General features: G+C 41.5%; 1 protein-coding gene across 1 annotated transcript in view; it reads right to left on the reverse strand.

The window, feature by feature from the left end:
- Nucleotides 1-16,591, reverse strand: part of LOC125460488 (uncharacterized) — a 91,615-nt gene that overhangs the window by 17,868 nt on the left and 57,156 nt on the right. The window contains exon 12 of the mRNA XM_048548025.2: nucleotides 8,307-8,421. Within this exon, the coding sequence (XP_048403982.1) occupies nucleotides 8,307-8,421 (115 nt within the window). The remainder of the gene's footprint in view (nucleotides 1-8,306; nucleotides 8,422-16,591) is intronic.

Genomic DNA, 16,591 nt, shown 5'->3' on the forward strand with positions numbered 1-16,591 from the left:
TTATTTTGATAAAATTCTGTAATGCATACCGTATATTCTTGAATACTAGCTGATTTTGTGTATACGTTCACTCCTCACATTTGGCCAAAAGGTCCAAGCCCTGTCTACTTGCCACTGTTTGTGACATCTCCTGCAGCTCAATTATGTCCCTCTTGACAACTCTCTCACTCACCACTACAATGTTTGTTTTCATGTATTTACAATGAGCACCTATCTTTTGCTTGATACATCCTCACAGTAGTACTACAGCTGAATCATAGAATCTCTACAGGTGGAGGCAGGTCATTCCGCACTTTGAGTCCACACTGACCCTCTGAAGAGCATCTGGCCCAGACCCACCCCCCTACTCTATTCCTCTAACCCTGTATTTCCAATGGCTAATCTACCTAACCTACACATCCCTGGACACTATGGGCAATTTGGCACGGCCAATTCACATAACCTGGACATCTTTGGACTATCGGAGGAAACCGAAGCCCACACAGATATGGAGTGAATGTGCAAGCTCTGCACAGACAGTCACTCAAGAATGGAGTCAAACCCAGGTCCCCGATACTGTGAGGCAGCAGTGCTGACTGCCGAGTAACCATGCTGCTGGAGTCAAACTTGTTCTCATGCGAATCTACTCATTCATACAAACATAGAATAACACATCAAAGGTGGCTATTCAGCACCTCATGTCTGTGCACATTAATACGCACTGACAAGGTTACCAATGGCCAAAGTGCTATCAGTGTTTCCACTGTATTTCCTCCATCCTGCCCTTTAACATAATGTGGTACCAAAAAGGAATAGTCATTGAGATTTCAGATCAGACAAATAATTGTGCAGCAGGTAGAAAATTCAAGATATCAGACAAGAAAGTTAGAGATTGGAAAAAAAGTCTCTATGCAGGTTGGTGATTAAGAATAAATGGATAAGCAGAGGAAAGCCTCGCGTATGGCCACAGTTGGAAAATTAATTCATGAAATACATGAATGAAAATCACCAGAATGCACTCTCAACATTGCCCTAAAATTAAAGGAAAAATATAGGCACCAACAAAATTCAAAGCCATCCCTGGATAGTGTATCAAGCTTTATGAAAAGAAATAATTTTGTACTGTGACAGAAAACCAAGATTTCACAGCATCTCCCATCAAAACCTTGTTCCCCACTCTAGGATAGCACACAGAAGCTCAAGCCCTATTATTCCTGGAGTTGACACAAAATTGTTAATAGAAGCATATAATGTCACAAAACAACTTCATTTTCAGATCCAGTTTCAAAGAAAGCATGGGCCAGATTCCTGTATACCATGTTTATTTAGTACAGGTAATCACATTGAAGTAAAGCGTTGCAGTGGCCTGGGGTGAAATCTGTACAGAAATTAGGATCAAATCATTCAAAGAATGTGGGATATCCAATGCATTTGGTGATACAGAAGACAACTTGTGCAATTACATGGTTGACGAAACAATTGTTGATAAAGATGATGTTGATGATCCATATAATGACCAATTCAAGAAGTAGTCTGGACTGAGCTAATTGGTGCTGAGGACACAGGTGATCTTAATATTTTAATACACATTGAGTGACACGTTGTACACTTTTCTATATTAAAAACTGAATTAAATTTTGTGGCTTAAATTTAGACTAATTTAGTCTATACAAATCAATGTTTGCCTCCATGGAGGTTATTTATTTGTAAATTAAAATTATAAGAAGAAAAATAAATTTTATTTCTTGTGCAGGGCAATGTTGACAGAAGCAGTCTCCAAATTGGCAGCTCTGAGACCAATTGGTGCACCGCCATGAACAGTCAGGTAGTGGAATAATGGCAGCAGGTGGATGTCAACCTTTGAAAATGTTACTTGTGTTTAAGTCAACACCCTACTTTCTGGCTAAAAATTTGGACTCAGAGACCTGGCCTTATATGACAATTTACTGTAATTGGGACTTTATAACAGTTAAAATATTGTCTGAATTTGTAATGAGTCATACTGCTCAAGCATTAGACAATCAATCTGCGGAGACAGAATGCCTTCCTTTAGCTATTATAACTCAATAACACATAGGATGGATCATTATTTACTACTTTTAATTTTCAATAAGGATCTGAGACAAGATAATGTTTCCCATCCTCTCTCCTCTCCCCTGCCCCCACTCCAATACCAATATTATCTCCCAGGATTATGACCCTCCTGCGGCTAAAAGGGTAGGTAGGCAGGTATGCTGCATTTCTTTAGCAATATAACTCAGGGATTAATGTGACCAACCTGTGTAATTATCTTAAGAGGATCATATAAATTTTGTGGTTCAGGAAATCCTGGCAGTAGTCAAATATTTTGCTATTAGGGTTAAAAATTGATCATTGCTTGCACCACTGTCATCATCTATGTATGTAGTTGCTAGGAAACATAATATATTTCATTCTGAGCAAATTGCATGTAGATCCCAGAAATTTGATTTGCTGTTTAAACCTGGCATGATTTTAAATTGCTTCTGATTGGATAGAACGGTATTCTACTTTACAAAGATCACAAAAATTCAGAAATTATTTGCAAGTTTGGGAAACAGACCCTAAAGGGGATGAACTGTGCTGACATGCTTAACAAATTATTGGTTGTAAATTTTATTTATCATTTTCTGAGTGTTTTAATGTCATTGCAGTGTTGCAAAACAATTGTACAAAGTACTTATTGTTAAAAACAGGTTAGTTTTTCATATAAGAGAATCTTGTAAATTAACTAATAGAAATAATTCAGTGGAGTAATTTCAGGTATTAAGTATGATTGGGCTGGTATCGTTTATTCATTTTTTTTATTCATTCATGGGATGGCAGCATCATTGGCTAGGCCAGCATTTATTGCCCATCCTAATTGCCAGAGGGCATTTAATTGTCAACCATATTGTTGTGGGTCTGGAATCACATATAGGCCAGAGCAGGTAGGGATGGCAGAATTCACTTCCTAAAGGAGATTGGTGAACCAGCTGGGACTTTATGGTGATCAATAGTATAGGTTGCTACTTGACCATCTCTTTATTTCAATTTTCTAAAATTTAAATTCAAGTTTCACCATCTGCCACCATGGTGGGATAGAAACCTATGATTGAGGGTTCTAAATAACTACTCATGTGATATTATCATGACACCATCACTCTCCCTATGTGCAACATCACCCGAACTCCTCAATGGAATAACGGGTTCATAATTCATTGACTAGAGATCCAGTATTTTCACTGTATGACTTGATTTTATTTATTGTCACGTATTTATTACAAATGCAGTGAAAAAGAGTGCACCATCTTAAAACACAGAAAGTAAACTAAAACACAGACTATGAAGCCAGAAAAATAAAGCATTAAACATTAAAGACCTATTTCAATAAAGTTAGGTGATCTTTGGGACATTTCCCGCTTCTAGTTGAACCATGGGCCTGGATTTGGGCTCCTCCACCCTGCAGCCTTGAGTCACTGCTGCTAAACTGATGGCACTGCTGTAGCTGCACTTTACCATGTTGCTCGAACAAAGAGTCACCCCTCTCTAGAGCCATCTTGCCTCCACCAACACCACCGCTGCAATGAATTCATGCTGGGCCAACCTCACTGATGCAGCCGTTGCCATTGCCATAGCGTCCTGCACTGGGACTGAACAGAGCCTTGGCCCTGCCTGGGAGTCTGGAGCAAGGATTAAGCCTGGGACCTGCTCCTCACTCACCGAGAGACCTAATATGTCAATATTTGTGAAACTGAGATGCTAATCAAACATAAGTTGTTTGTACTTGATTCTTCAATCCATAGCTTTAGCTGCCCATCTTGAGCTGCTGCATATGTAAGCTGTCCATTGTTATTCTGCATGCATATGTTTTTTATTCAAGACATTAAATCAAGAATATGCTTTTTGGCATGATGTAAAAAGCAATAATTTACAATTATCATGTTGTGATATTGATGTCAGCTGCAGTAATATAATTGAGACATGGGTCATGCAGCACTGAAGAATTCAATTAACTTTTATTATAGCTCTTGGTATTTACATACATGTATTATACAAACTTCCATGTTTGGGCTCAAGCTCAGCAATTTAAATATGCTGCAGCACACTTCTCTTAGCCTGTCATGCTGCACAGGATGGAGCCCAGGAAGGTAGAGATGGACAGCTTTATACAGGGATGGCATGGTGGCTCAGTGGTTAGCACTGCAGCCTCACAGCGCCAGGGACCTGGGTTTGATTCCAGCCTCAGGCAACTGTCTGTGTGGAGTTTGCACATTCTCCCCATGTCTGCATGGGTTTTCCTCTGGTTTCCTCCCACAGTCCAAAGATGTGCAGGCTAGGTGGATTGGCCACGGTAAATTGCCCGTAGTGTTCAGGGGTATGTGGGTTATATGGGGATGGGGATAGGTCTGGGTGGAATGCTTCAAAGAGCAGTGTGGACTTATTGGGCCGAAGGGCCTGTTTCCACACTCTATGTAATCTAATCTAATCTAATCTAATATTAGGTCACATGATATGATGATAACATCATGAGCACAAAAGCACATTGCATATTTTCTGTGAGACATAACATCCTACGTATTCCAAAGGAAAAATGTCCCAAATATATACATAAACACATTGTCAATTCAAACTCAATTTAACATTTGAGGCTTAACAACTCATCCTGACCTGATGATCATACCTGTTTGAGAGGTGTGTGTTACTGTCAATTGCTCTTGGCTGACATCTCTGTTGTTATCGCTCAACATCATTGCAAAACCACCAGAATTTTCTTCCTCACTGCTTGGTGTTCATGATTGGTGTATCATGAATTGGCCTGAACTGGTTTCCATTTCTTTTTAAATGCAGCACCATGATTGCTAATGACTTCATATGATGTAGGCTCATTACGTGTTTACATAAAAACAAAAGTTTAAGATATCTGTGACTGGATTTCTGGCTGTCATGCTCTGGTAGTTCTCCAAACTGTCTTAGAAGAGGAAAATCCCGTGGCCTCTAATTCTTACTACTGTAGGTATTGTTGGAATCTCATGAATGGTTATGTTACAGGAGATACTGTCAGCACTGCTACTTCTGGGCAATTGCTATCTATTAGGCTGAAGATTTTGTGAATGCAAGCTGAATATTGTATATTGTTTTTGAAGTGTGATTGTGTCACAGCATGAAATTGGTGATCCATCATGCGCAAGGACAGAGACAATTTTTTTTTGTAAATTGCACCGTAGTGCACCGGATTCTCATGGTTAGAGCATGTTCCGGTGCACGTCTTTTAGGATGCATAGTGGTAATATGTTGCCACTGACTCCTGTATCAGTTTTGGCTTTCAGGGTGTGTTGACCTGCGTTTAGGGGTCATACAATCTCATGCGCCATAACCATTCATGAGATTCAAACCACACTCACAGCAGTGACTGTAAAACAGCCACAGGATTTGCCTCTAAAGACAGAAGAATGAAACTGATACAGCACTAGTGAACAGGTTGGAGAACTACCAGAAATACACACTGTACAGAGAGAGAGAGAGTCAGAAATCCAGGCATAAAATCTTGTGCTTATCATATTGCCAACCCTACACACCCTGATGACATATGAAAGGCTTGGATGTATTCCAAGGGCTGCTTTTCAGTTTGTTAATTGTCCACGTTGTTGAACTAATTGTGTACATTTGGACCATCTGAGATGCACTACCTATTTGGTCACATGGTTTGGCTTTTAACACCAAACTTTTCTGCACATATATGCCCAATATCCTTTGGTGCCATGCACTTTGTGTATGTAAAGAAATGCAGAACTGTTGGGTAAGTGTGACAAAGCACATCTATGACAGATCTTGCTGGATTTGTGCACTTTGCTGGTCCTAGTTAAACGTTTTATGTTATTATGGCTTCTTGCTGCCGTCCAGGCAGTGATATGATGCTTTCTCTTGCCCAGAAGATTATTTTCCAAATGCTCAGAAATGGCAAAGAGGTGATTACCAACTTGATTAGTCTCTGAGTTCTTCTTCAGAGAGCTCACAGTCATCTTTTGCTGAGGCATATGGCACAAAAGTCATGACTAGATTCTTGGGGTTTCTGTCTGTATGACATGAGTTGGAATCTGTTAATCCAGAAGTTGATTTCTATTTTGATCTGGATCTTTAACATGGTCCTTAGAAAAACTGGATATGTTTAGTTTGTGAAGTCCTTCTTTGCCAGTAACATGATATCTTAAGAGGTCTGCTCTCAGGATCATTTATGGTTTGATCCGCAAAATAAAACTGCATGAGTTGCTTAAATAGCTCTTGTTCAATGAAGAGGTAACTTGCTGGCCCTTCCGCAAGTAAATATTTGCCTTCCATTTCTTGTCGACAGTCTGTGGCCTTTTGCTTGAAGTAGAATGTAGGGTTTTGTTCCTTTCTCTTACTTGGTTCACTATCCTGTTCTCTTATTTTTCCTGTGTTTGCTTCTATTTCACTTTATTTTTAATGGTTCCGGCCTCTTTAGGCAGCTTTGGCTATAGGAAACTCACCTTTAAATGATAAAGGTCTGCAGCAAGTTTCAGTCACAAGAAGAAATTTACACCAAGTAAGTGCCAATAAAGATGCACCGGTTTTGGTGTTAAGTTGAACAAAATAAAACGTTAGAACCAATTGAGCGCTGCAAAACTGTAGAAGCCTACCTGTGTACAATCAGTTTTCAGTGTCTGCAACACCAATGTTCTGGGCAGGAAGGCAATGTAAGAGCCAAAAGAACTGTGGATGCTGTAAATCAGGAACAAAAACAAAGTTGCTGGAAAAGCTCAGCAGGTCTGGCAGCATCTGTGGAAGAGAAAACAGAGTTAACGTTTCAGGTCTGGTGACCCTTCCTCAGACCTGATGGTGGGTGGGAAAGCATCAATTTATATGTAGAAAATGGGGAGGTAGGGGGTGGGGTAGGGAATAAATGCTAGGATAGAGCCCAAAGAGAGAGAAAAACAGTTGGACAGATAAAGGAGTTGCTAACGATCAGGCTGGGTGAGTGAGTATAGATAGTAGGAACTGCAGATGCTGGAGAATCTGAGATAACAAGGTGTAGAGCTGGATGAACACAGCAGGCCAAGCAGCATCAAAGGTGCAGGAGGCTGACGTTTCGGGCCTAGACCCTTCAGAAATGTAGATACATCTACGTTCTGCTCACAGAAAAGACCCTGAACTGCCTGTTGCCAGCCACTTCAATGCACCACCTTGCTTCCTGGCCAACATCTGTGTCTCTGGCTTGCTACAGTGTTCCAGTGAAGCCCAGCACAAGCTGGAGGAACAACACCTCATTTTCCGCTTGGGAACCCTATAGCCCTCCAGACTCAATATTGAATTCAATAATTTTAGGGCCCAAACTCTCCAATGTTCCAGCAACCCCACCCCACACACCAGGCCTTGTTGACACACAGCCTGCCACTACACACCCCCTGTTGTTTAGTCACTAACAGTCCCCATTAACAACAACTCACCCTCCCAGCCTGATCGTTAGCAACTCCTATGTCTGTCCAACTGTCTTTCTTTCTCTTTGGGATCTATCCCATCATTTACTCCCTACCCCACCCACCTCCCCATTTTCGACATATAAACTGACGCTTTCCCAGCCACCATCAGTTCTGAGAAAGGGTCACTGGACCCAAAACATTAACTCTGTTTTCTCCTCCACAGATGCTGCCAGGAAGGCTATGTAGATAAACTGACAGTATCTTCAGACTGCCAATGTCAGTTTTAAGCCTGTAAGACATCTTTTAGTTGTGGATCAGCAAAATGTGCAACTGGCAGAGCACAGCAGGTCAGACGGCAAGGGAGGTGCAGGAAAGTCACCGTTTCGAGTCTGGACTCTTCCTCAGACCATTTTATTGACTGACTTCCAGCATCAGCTGGGCTTTTTTCCAAGACACTGAAAACCATAATGCATAACCTTTTCAAGGATCTCCACCTTGAAAAAAAGTTTTCCTTCTCCCTCTGAAGAGATCTTGATGGGTCTCTGTCCCACCACAACCTCCTGGTTATCTCCTTCATCCCCAGTCCTGATGAAGGGTCCAGACCCGAAATGTTGACTTTCCTGCTCCTCTGATGCTGTCTGACCTCCTCCAGCTCCATGTTTTATCGACTTTTAGGACTGGAATTTGCTTTTAAAACAATAAGTAGTCTTTAACTGATGTACCTTAGCTTTTATGCCAGCATGCAGGCTGAAACGTTTTTTTTGATGGCTTCTATCTTGACAAGTCTCAAACTTTAAGTGGAGAGACACTAACTCTGTCTCCTGCTTCATTATGTTGGCAATCTCCTAATATTCCTAATCCAAATGGAAGACAATTGACTGGATTACATACCAATGAATGATTGCTTTTCTTCTGTGACTGCAATTCTATAGCATCGTGGGAAAAAACTGTCAGGATTCACCCCATTAAACCATTGGAAGTTTCTGAGATTTACACAAAGTCCTGCCTAGAAAGAAACAGCAGCATTACACATACATATATGAACTGAAACAGTAAGAATGGAGGTGTATTTTGGGAAATTTAAGTGTTACTGGGTGAAAATAATTTAAACAATAAATACATCCAGCAAGAGATTATGTGTACACATAAAGATTTGGAAATATTTTGTGTAAGTACTAAAATAGTACAACTATTAGACCTTAGAAACCCTAGTATGCTACGCAATATGATTCTTCGTACATAAACAGATCCTGAAATTATACAACTGTTACTCAGCCGAAGTATTAAAATACACTTTTATTCTAATGGTAGTGCTGGTAACAGCAGTTTTTCTTCATGAGTATTGTAGTAAGAACGAACACAACTTGAACCTGAAGGCTCAGTCCAAACTGACAAAGTTAGAAGTCATACCACACCAAGTTCTAGTCTAACAGGTTTATATGGAATCACACAAGCTTTTGGAGTACAGCCCTTCCGTCAGGTGAGCCTCACTGCACCTGACGTAGCGACTGCATTCCAAAAGCTTGTGCAGTTTCAAATAAACCTGTTGGGCTATAACTTGGTGTGGTGTGACTTCTGACTTTGTCCATCCCAATCCAATACTAGCATCTCCACATCAGACTGACTGAAGCTAAATGGAGTGAAAATTGTGTGTGGGGGAGTTAATCTGACTCTATGTTGCTCTGGAAATTATTCGTATAAAGGTATCAATTTACAGAATTCATACTGACAGTCAGAAAATATGAGCTGAATTTTACAGTGGGAGCTTGGTTGCCATGGGTAGAGTTTCCTGGTCAGGCATCTTGTATCCATTTGAGACCACCAAAGTATTCTTGTTCACCACCACATTTTTTTCAACTCCCTACCCTTCAGGCCCAGCCCCACCATCTCACTGGGATAGTCCTAGTGAAACCTGGACTTACCTTGACAGTTAAGGCTCCCTTGACATCTCCTCTTTGAGTCCACATGTAGTCTCAACAGTGACCACAGGCCTTGGTGGCACTGCTGGGATAAGAGAGCTGCCAGATATTTGATTGGCTGGAGGTGGGACTTCCTCTTTGATGGGGTGGAGAATTGATGGCTGGTGGGTGTAGAAGCAGAATTTTCATCCCTAGTATTTTTAACATTCCAAAACCTTACTTTACACATACATACATGTCATTCAGAGCTGGAGTAGGCCACTAAGCTTCTTGAATCTGCTCCACCATTCAATATGATCATAGCTGATTGCAGCCTCAGCTCCATATTCCTGCCTATCGCAAATAACAATTATTTTAAAAAAAACATTATCTCTGTCTTTAAAAATATTCAATTATTCTGTTTTGGGAAACTGAGTTCCAACAATGCTATCCTCTGAGAGGGGCCAAAACAAATCTTCATTTCCATCGGAATGGAAGACTGCTTATTTTTAAACTGTGTTGCCTATCTCTAGTCCCTTGTGGGAAGGACTAGAGTCCTCTTAGAATTTTGTACATCTCAGTAAGATCATCTCTTATCGTTTTAAACTCCAGTGAATACAGGCCCAGCCTGGTTCAAGCTTTTCATGTAAGAAAACACCCCCAGCTCAAGCCATCGGTCAAGTTAACCTTCCTGAGCTATTTCTAATGGATTTATATCCTCTCAAATAATGAGACCATAGCTGTGCACAGTCTTCCAGATGTGGTCTCACTAACGTCCTGTAGAACTGTAGCAAAAACATCCCTACTTTTATCTTATATTCCCCTGGAACAAACAACATTTCATTTCCCCTTCTAATCACTTGTTGTACCTTCATACTAATTTAACGCGATTCACAGAACACCAAAATCACTTGACTTCACAGTTCTGCGATTTTTCTCAATGTAAATAAATGTTGTTTTTCTTTCCTTCTTGCCAAAGTAGACAAGTTCACATTTTCTGACTTTATACTCCACCTGCTGATTTTTGTCCACTCTTAACCCATCTGTTTCCTTTTCCAGACTCCTATGTCCTCTCAGTAACCTTTATCTATCTTTATGCTACCAGCAAATTTCACAATAATACATCTGACCCCTTCATCCAAGTCATTCATGTAAGTCACCCCAGTTCTTATCCTTGTGGCACTCTACTTGTCACATCTTGACAACCCAAAAATGACCCAGTTATTGCCTACTGTTTCCACTTAACTAATCAATCCTTTATCCATGCCAATATGTAACATAAGCTCTTATTTTCTACAGTAACCATTAAGAAGGCACCTTGTCAAGTGTCTTCTGGATATCTAAGTCCAGCACATTCACAGGTTCTCTTTTATCCATGTTTCTTATTACTTCTTTAAACATTTTCAATAAGTTAAAACATGTTTCCATTCACAAAAGGAATGTTGACTTTTCCTAATTGTGTTGATCTCTTCTAAATAGCTGACTTTTTTACCCTTATTGCTGCATTTCATCTGTGGCAGATGTTATGCTAATTGGCCTATAGTTCCTTGGGGCTGTCCCTGTGCTTCTTTTTGGTGAAGCAAGTGGTAGGGAGTTGTGGGGATGGTGGCATTGTGGCATGTAATGCAGGTCATGTGTTAGCCCATGACATGCTAGCCCATCTGAGTTTGCCCCCATAATATACTCTGGGACATTGAATTGGCAACGTGCTCACTATATGTACACGAATAATTGAGTGTCACCTGAGCCTATTCAAAGTTTCACACGACATAAAACTGTTGACATTGGCAGGTGAGCAGGAGTGAGTTAACTTTTTGAAAACAATAAAAGTGCAAAATGGTGGGCAGGAAGTACTATCTTTAGGGTAGCACCTTTTGTCCACCCATGTATTTTAACACCTATTCTTCAAACCTTTACCCCAGCTAAAGGTGCCAAGAAGCCCCCCGCCCCTGACCCCCACCCTAGAATCCTTCAGGCTACCTTATAGGGGCCTGCTGCAATGCTGCAAGTGTTGACTATGGATCCCTGGTGCTGCCCAGGACTGCTGGAGCTGTTCTCCAATGTGATTGGCTTGCAGCTTCAGATGATGGTACTTCCTCCCTCTGAGGGACGAAGTTCCAACTATCCATCAGTTTACCCAGCCATGAGTGCTTTATAGGTGCAGGGCAGGCTTGTTGTTGGTTTGTTTATTTTTACTATTGGTCAGGTGGCTGATTGCAGACTTTTCTTCCAGATGAGCAGGACATCATCTCCCCCACCCCAACAAGCCAACAACTTTCTGTCCCTCCCTTCTATTTCAGCAATCACTTCTTTTAAGACACTGGATAAAGTATGTCAGGGCCTGGCGACTTGTCAGCTTTTAGTTCTAATAATTTTCTCAGCATCATTTCCTTGGTAAGTGTAGATTATAGAATGCCTACAGTGTGGAAACAGGCCCTTTGGCCCAACAAGTCCACATTGACCCTCAGAGCATCCCACCCAGACCCATCCCCCAATACGCCATGTAATCTATACATCCCTGAACACTATGGCAGTTTGGCACAGCCAATCCACCTAGCCTGTGCATCTTTGGACTGTGGGAGGGAACCCACACAGACATGGGGAGAATGTGCAAACTCCATACAGGCAGTTGCCCCAGGATGGAATCGAACCCGGGTCCCTGGTGCTGTGCGGTAGCATTGCTAACCACTGAGCCACTGTGCCTCCCCAGTAGTTGTTTAAGTTCCTTCCCTCTCTCACCTCCCGAATCACACTTGTTTCTGATATGTTACTTGCATCCTCTACAAGGAACATAGATTAAATACCTATTCAATTCATCTGCCATTTCCTTATTTTCTGCTTTAATTCTCCAAACTCACTGTCTAGCGAACTAACATTCATTTTACAAAAACAGAAATTTCTGGAGAAACTCAGCAGGTCTGGCAGTATCTGTGGGAAGACAGCAGAGTTAACGTTCAGACTGACTGATGGAACTAATGGAATCCACCAACTCCAAGCATTAACTCTGCTTTCTTCCCATGGATGCTGTCACACCTGCTGAGTTTTGCTAACAATTTCTGTTTTGTTTCAGATCTCCAGCATGTGCAGCACTTTGTTTCATTTTAGTGCAACACTCACTTTAGTTACTTTTTACCCTTTTTAAAATATCGATGGAAACTTAGTTTTTAAAAAAGAACATTTCTAGCTCTGAAATATAATTTCCACCTCCTTATTAATCTTTAAGTCATCTGTGAGATTCTTTATTTTATTTACATACTTTTAAACTGCCACTCATTTTTGCGGAATGTTACACTTTTTATTTCAATGTTATACCATAATTAATGTCTTAAGTTGGTTACAGACAGTGCATCCTGACCTGGGAGTCCTTCTTTCTCAACATAGAACATAGAACATAGAACATAGAACAGTACAGCACAGAACAGGCCCTTCAGCCCACGATGTTGTGCCGACCATTGATCCTCATGTATGCACCCTCAAATTTCTGTGACCATATGCATGTCCAGCAGTCTCTTAAATGACCCCAATGACCTTGCTTCCACAACTGCTGCTGGCAACGCATTCCATGCTCTAACAACTCTCTGTGTAAAGAACCTGCCTCTGACATCCCCTCTATACTTTCCTCCAACCAGCTTAAAATTATGACCCCTCATGCTAGCCATTTCTGCCCTGGGAAATAGTCTCTGGCTATCAACTCTATCTATGCCTCTCATTATCTTGTATACCTTAATTAGGTCCCCTCTCCTCCTCCTTTTCTCCAATGAAAAAAGTCCGAGCTCAGTCAACCTCTCTTCATAAGATAAGCCCTCCAGTCCAGGAAGCATCCTGGTAAACCTCCTCTGAACCCTCTCCAAAGCATCCACATCTTTCCTATAATAGGGCAACCAGAACTGGACGCAGTATTCCAAGTGCGGTCTAACCAAAGTTTTATAGAGCTGCAACAAGATCTCACGACTCTTAAACTCAATGCCCCTGTTAATGAAAGCCAAAACACCATATGCTTTCTTAACAACCCTGTCCACTTGGGTGGCCATTTTAAGGGATCTATGTATCTGCACACCAAGATCCCTCTGTTCCTCCACACTGCCAAGAATCCTATCCTTAATCCTGTACTCAGCTTTCAAATTCGACCTTCCAAAATGCATCACCTCGCATTTATCCAGGTTGAACTCCATCTGCCACCTCTCAGCCCATCTCTGCATCCCGTCAATGTCCCACTGCAGCCTACAACAGCCCTCTATACTGTCGACGACACCTCCGACCTTTGTGTCGTCTGCAAACTTGCTGACCCATCCTTCAATCCCCTCATCCAAGTCATTAATAAAAATTACAAACAGTAGAGGCCCAAGGACAGAGCCCTGTGGAACCCCACTCACCACTGACTTCCAGGCAGAATATTTTCCTTCTACTACCACTCGCTGCCTTCTGTTGGCCAGCCAATTCTGTATCCAGACAGCTAAGTTCCCCTGTATCCCATTCCTCCTGACCTTCTGAATGAGCCAACCATGGGGAACCTTATCAAATGCCTTACTGAAGCCCATATACACCACATCCACAGCTCGACCCTCATCAACTTTTCTAGTCACATCGTCAAAGAACTCGATAAGGTTTGTGAGGCATGACCTGCCCCTCACAAAGCCATGTTGACTGCATTTGATCAAGCCATGCTCTTCCAGATGGTCATAAATCCTATCCCTCAGAATCCTTTCTAACACCTTGCAGACGACAGACATGAGACTTACTGGTCTTTGTAATTTCATACATTTCCATAAGATCGCACCTCATTCTTTTACATTCCAATGAGTACAGTCTCAGTTGACTCAATCTCTCCTCACAAGTCAACCCTCTCAACTTTCCAGGAATTAACCTAGATTGCCTCCTCTGCACCCTCTCCAGTGCCAGCACATCCTTTCCCAAGTAAGGAGATTGAAAATCTATTGTAAATTAATGTATTGAGTTTGCTTAGGGGCACAGAGTGCAAGAATAAGGGGGTAACGTCGAACTTGTACAAGGCACTTACCAGACCCCAACTTTTTTTGCATTCATTTGCGGGATGTGGGCGTTGCTAGCTGGGCTCAGCATTCCTTGTTGCCCCCCCCTCCCACCTTGACAAGGTGGGGGTGAGCTGCCTTCTTGAACCATTGCATTTCTCCTGCTGTAGGTTGACCCACAATGCCATTAGGGAGGGAATTCCAGGATTTTGACCCAGTGACAGTGAAGGAACGGCAATATATTTCCAAGTCAGTTTGGTAAGCAACACGGAGGGGAACTTGCAGGGGGTGGTGTTCCCATGCATCTGCTACCCTTGTCCTTCTGGATGGAAGTGGCCATGGGTTTGGAAGGTGCTGCCTGAGGATCTTTGGTGAGTTTCTGCAGGGCATCTTGTAGATAGTACACACTGCTGCTACTGGGCGTCGGGGATGGAGGGAGTGGATGTTTGTGGATGTGGTGCCAATCAAGCAGCTGCTTTGTTCTGGATGGTGTAAAGCTTCTTGAGTGTTGTTGGGTGTGCACCCATCCAGGCAAGTGGGGAGTACTCCATCACACTCCTGACTTGTACCTTGTTGATGGTGGACAGGCTTTGATTGGTCAAGAGATAAGTTACTTGTCGCAGTATTCCCAGCTTCTGACCTGCTCTTGTAGCCGCTCTGTTAATGTGGTGACTCCAGTTGAGTTTCTGGTCAGCTGGAGTATCAGGGGTGCCATATTATGGGAAAGTCATGAACAGATCGGAGAGAGGGTGCAGAACTGATTTACAAGACTGGTTCCAGCAGTATGTACCTTTCTGGGTATTCAGAAATGACTGCTTAAATGTCTACCACAATATCTCCACTGACCTGTCCTGCAACCAAATTCTACAGTCCACATTAACCAGCTTTGTCTTCATGTGCTCATAATCACTGTCATTTAAGTTTAAAACGCTAGTCTTAGATCCTTTCTTCTCTCCTTCAATTTGACTGTGATGCTCAATGGTATTACCTGCACTCGGTTAGCTTCACTATTTTATGGAACAGACCAGGACCCCAACTAAAATACACTTGGACCCTCACTCTATTTTTCGTAAAAAGGCAAGTGTAAGACATTGTGTTCCAGTTATGATTTGATTTGTGCACCACTAAGCTTTAATCAAATATACTTTAATCTTACAACATAGTTAAAATACAACAAAAAGAAGAATTGACACAACTTTGCTCTATTGAAGTACTTAATGTATTATTTACCCACTGATCATCATCATATTGGCAGCATCCCATAAACACACCCTTGGCAATGGCAATTCACCAACAGCTATTATTCTCACATGCTGTCACTTCACTCCAGCAGCACAGGACTCAAACATTCAGCCTCCAGTAGTCAGCAAAACCCACCAAATAACTGGAAGGAAAATCAAAATCCTTTTGCGTCTGTGCCAGCCTGACCCCACCGACTGATTATTGTTTTGTCCTACTTTAAAAAAAATATACCCATGGAGAATTTAAAGCTGTTTACCAACTGCCTTTTGGAAGGAGACATTTTGGTACCACTTGATAACACCCTCTGCAAGAGAAACAGAACACATCTCTTAAAGACACAGTGTTGTCCCAACTATGAGGTCAGTAATTAATTCTGCCTCTTTGCTTCTTACCAGATCAAATCTAGCCTGCTTGCTGGTTGGCTCTTGAAAATTTTGTTTTAAGAAACTATCCTGAAAATGCTCCATGAACTCATACCTTTGTTAATCAGATTCAACCAATCTATCAGTAGATTAAAATCACCTATGATTAAAGCTATATTTCTCACCAGGTCCTTTTCCTTTTCCTCTGTGTCCCACATCCTACAACGTGATTATTGTTGGGGACCTGTATGCCATTCCAAATAGCAACTTCTTACGCCTACAATTTCTCATTTCTTATCCAAGCTAATGCTACATTATGATCTCCAGAACTTTGATTATATCCCTCCATTGTATTAATACCATCCCTAATTAACTGAATTTCCTCTCCATCCTTTCCTCAAATCCTATTATTGCTAAATTCATTTCTCCTTGAACATTCAGCTTCCTGATTTTAACACCTTACATCCACATTTCTTTAATGCCAAACAAATCATACATTTATTTCTATTTGCACTGCCAAATCAGTTGTTTTGTTAAGAATTCTACATGGATTTAGATACAGAGCCTTTAGTTCTGTCTTTTTATGATATTTGTGAACTTTAGCCTAATCCACTGGTGCCTTTTAGGTTTACACGCTCTGCTCCTTCCTGTCACATTCTGATCAACCTTTCCCTTACTGCCATCTT

This window comes from Stegostoma tigrinum, chromosome 11 (genome assembly GCF_030684315.1).
Source record: "Stegostoma tigrinum isolate sSteTig4 chromosome 11, sSteTig4.hap1, whole genome shotgun sequence".
Classification (NCBI taxonomy): Eukaryota; Metazoa; Chordata; class Chondrichthyes; order Orectolobiformes; family Stegostomatidae; genus Stegostoma; species Stegostoma tigrinum.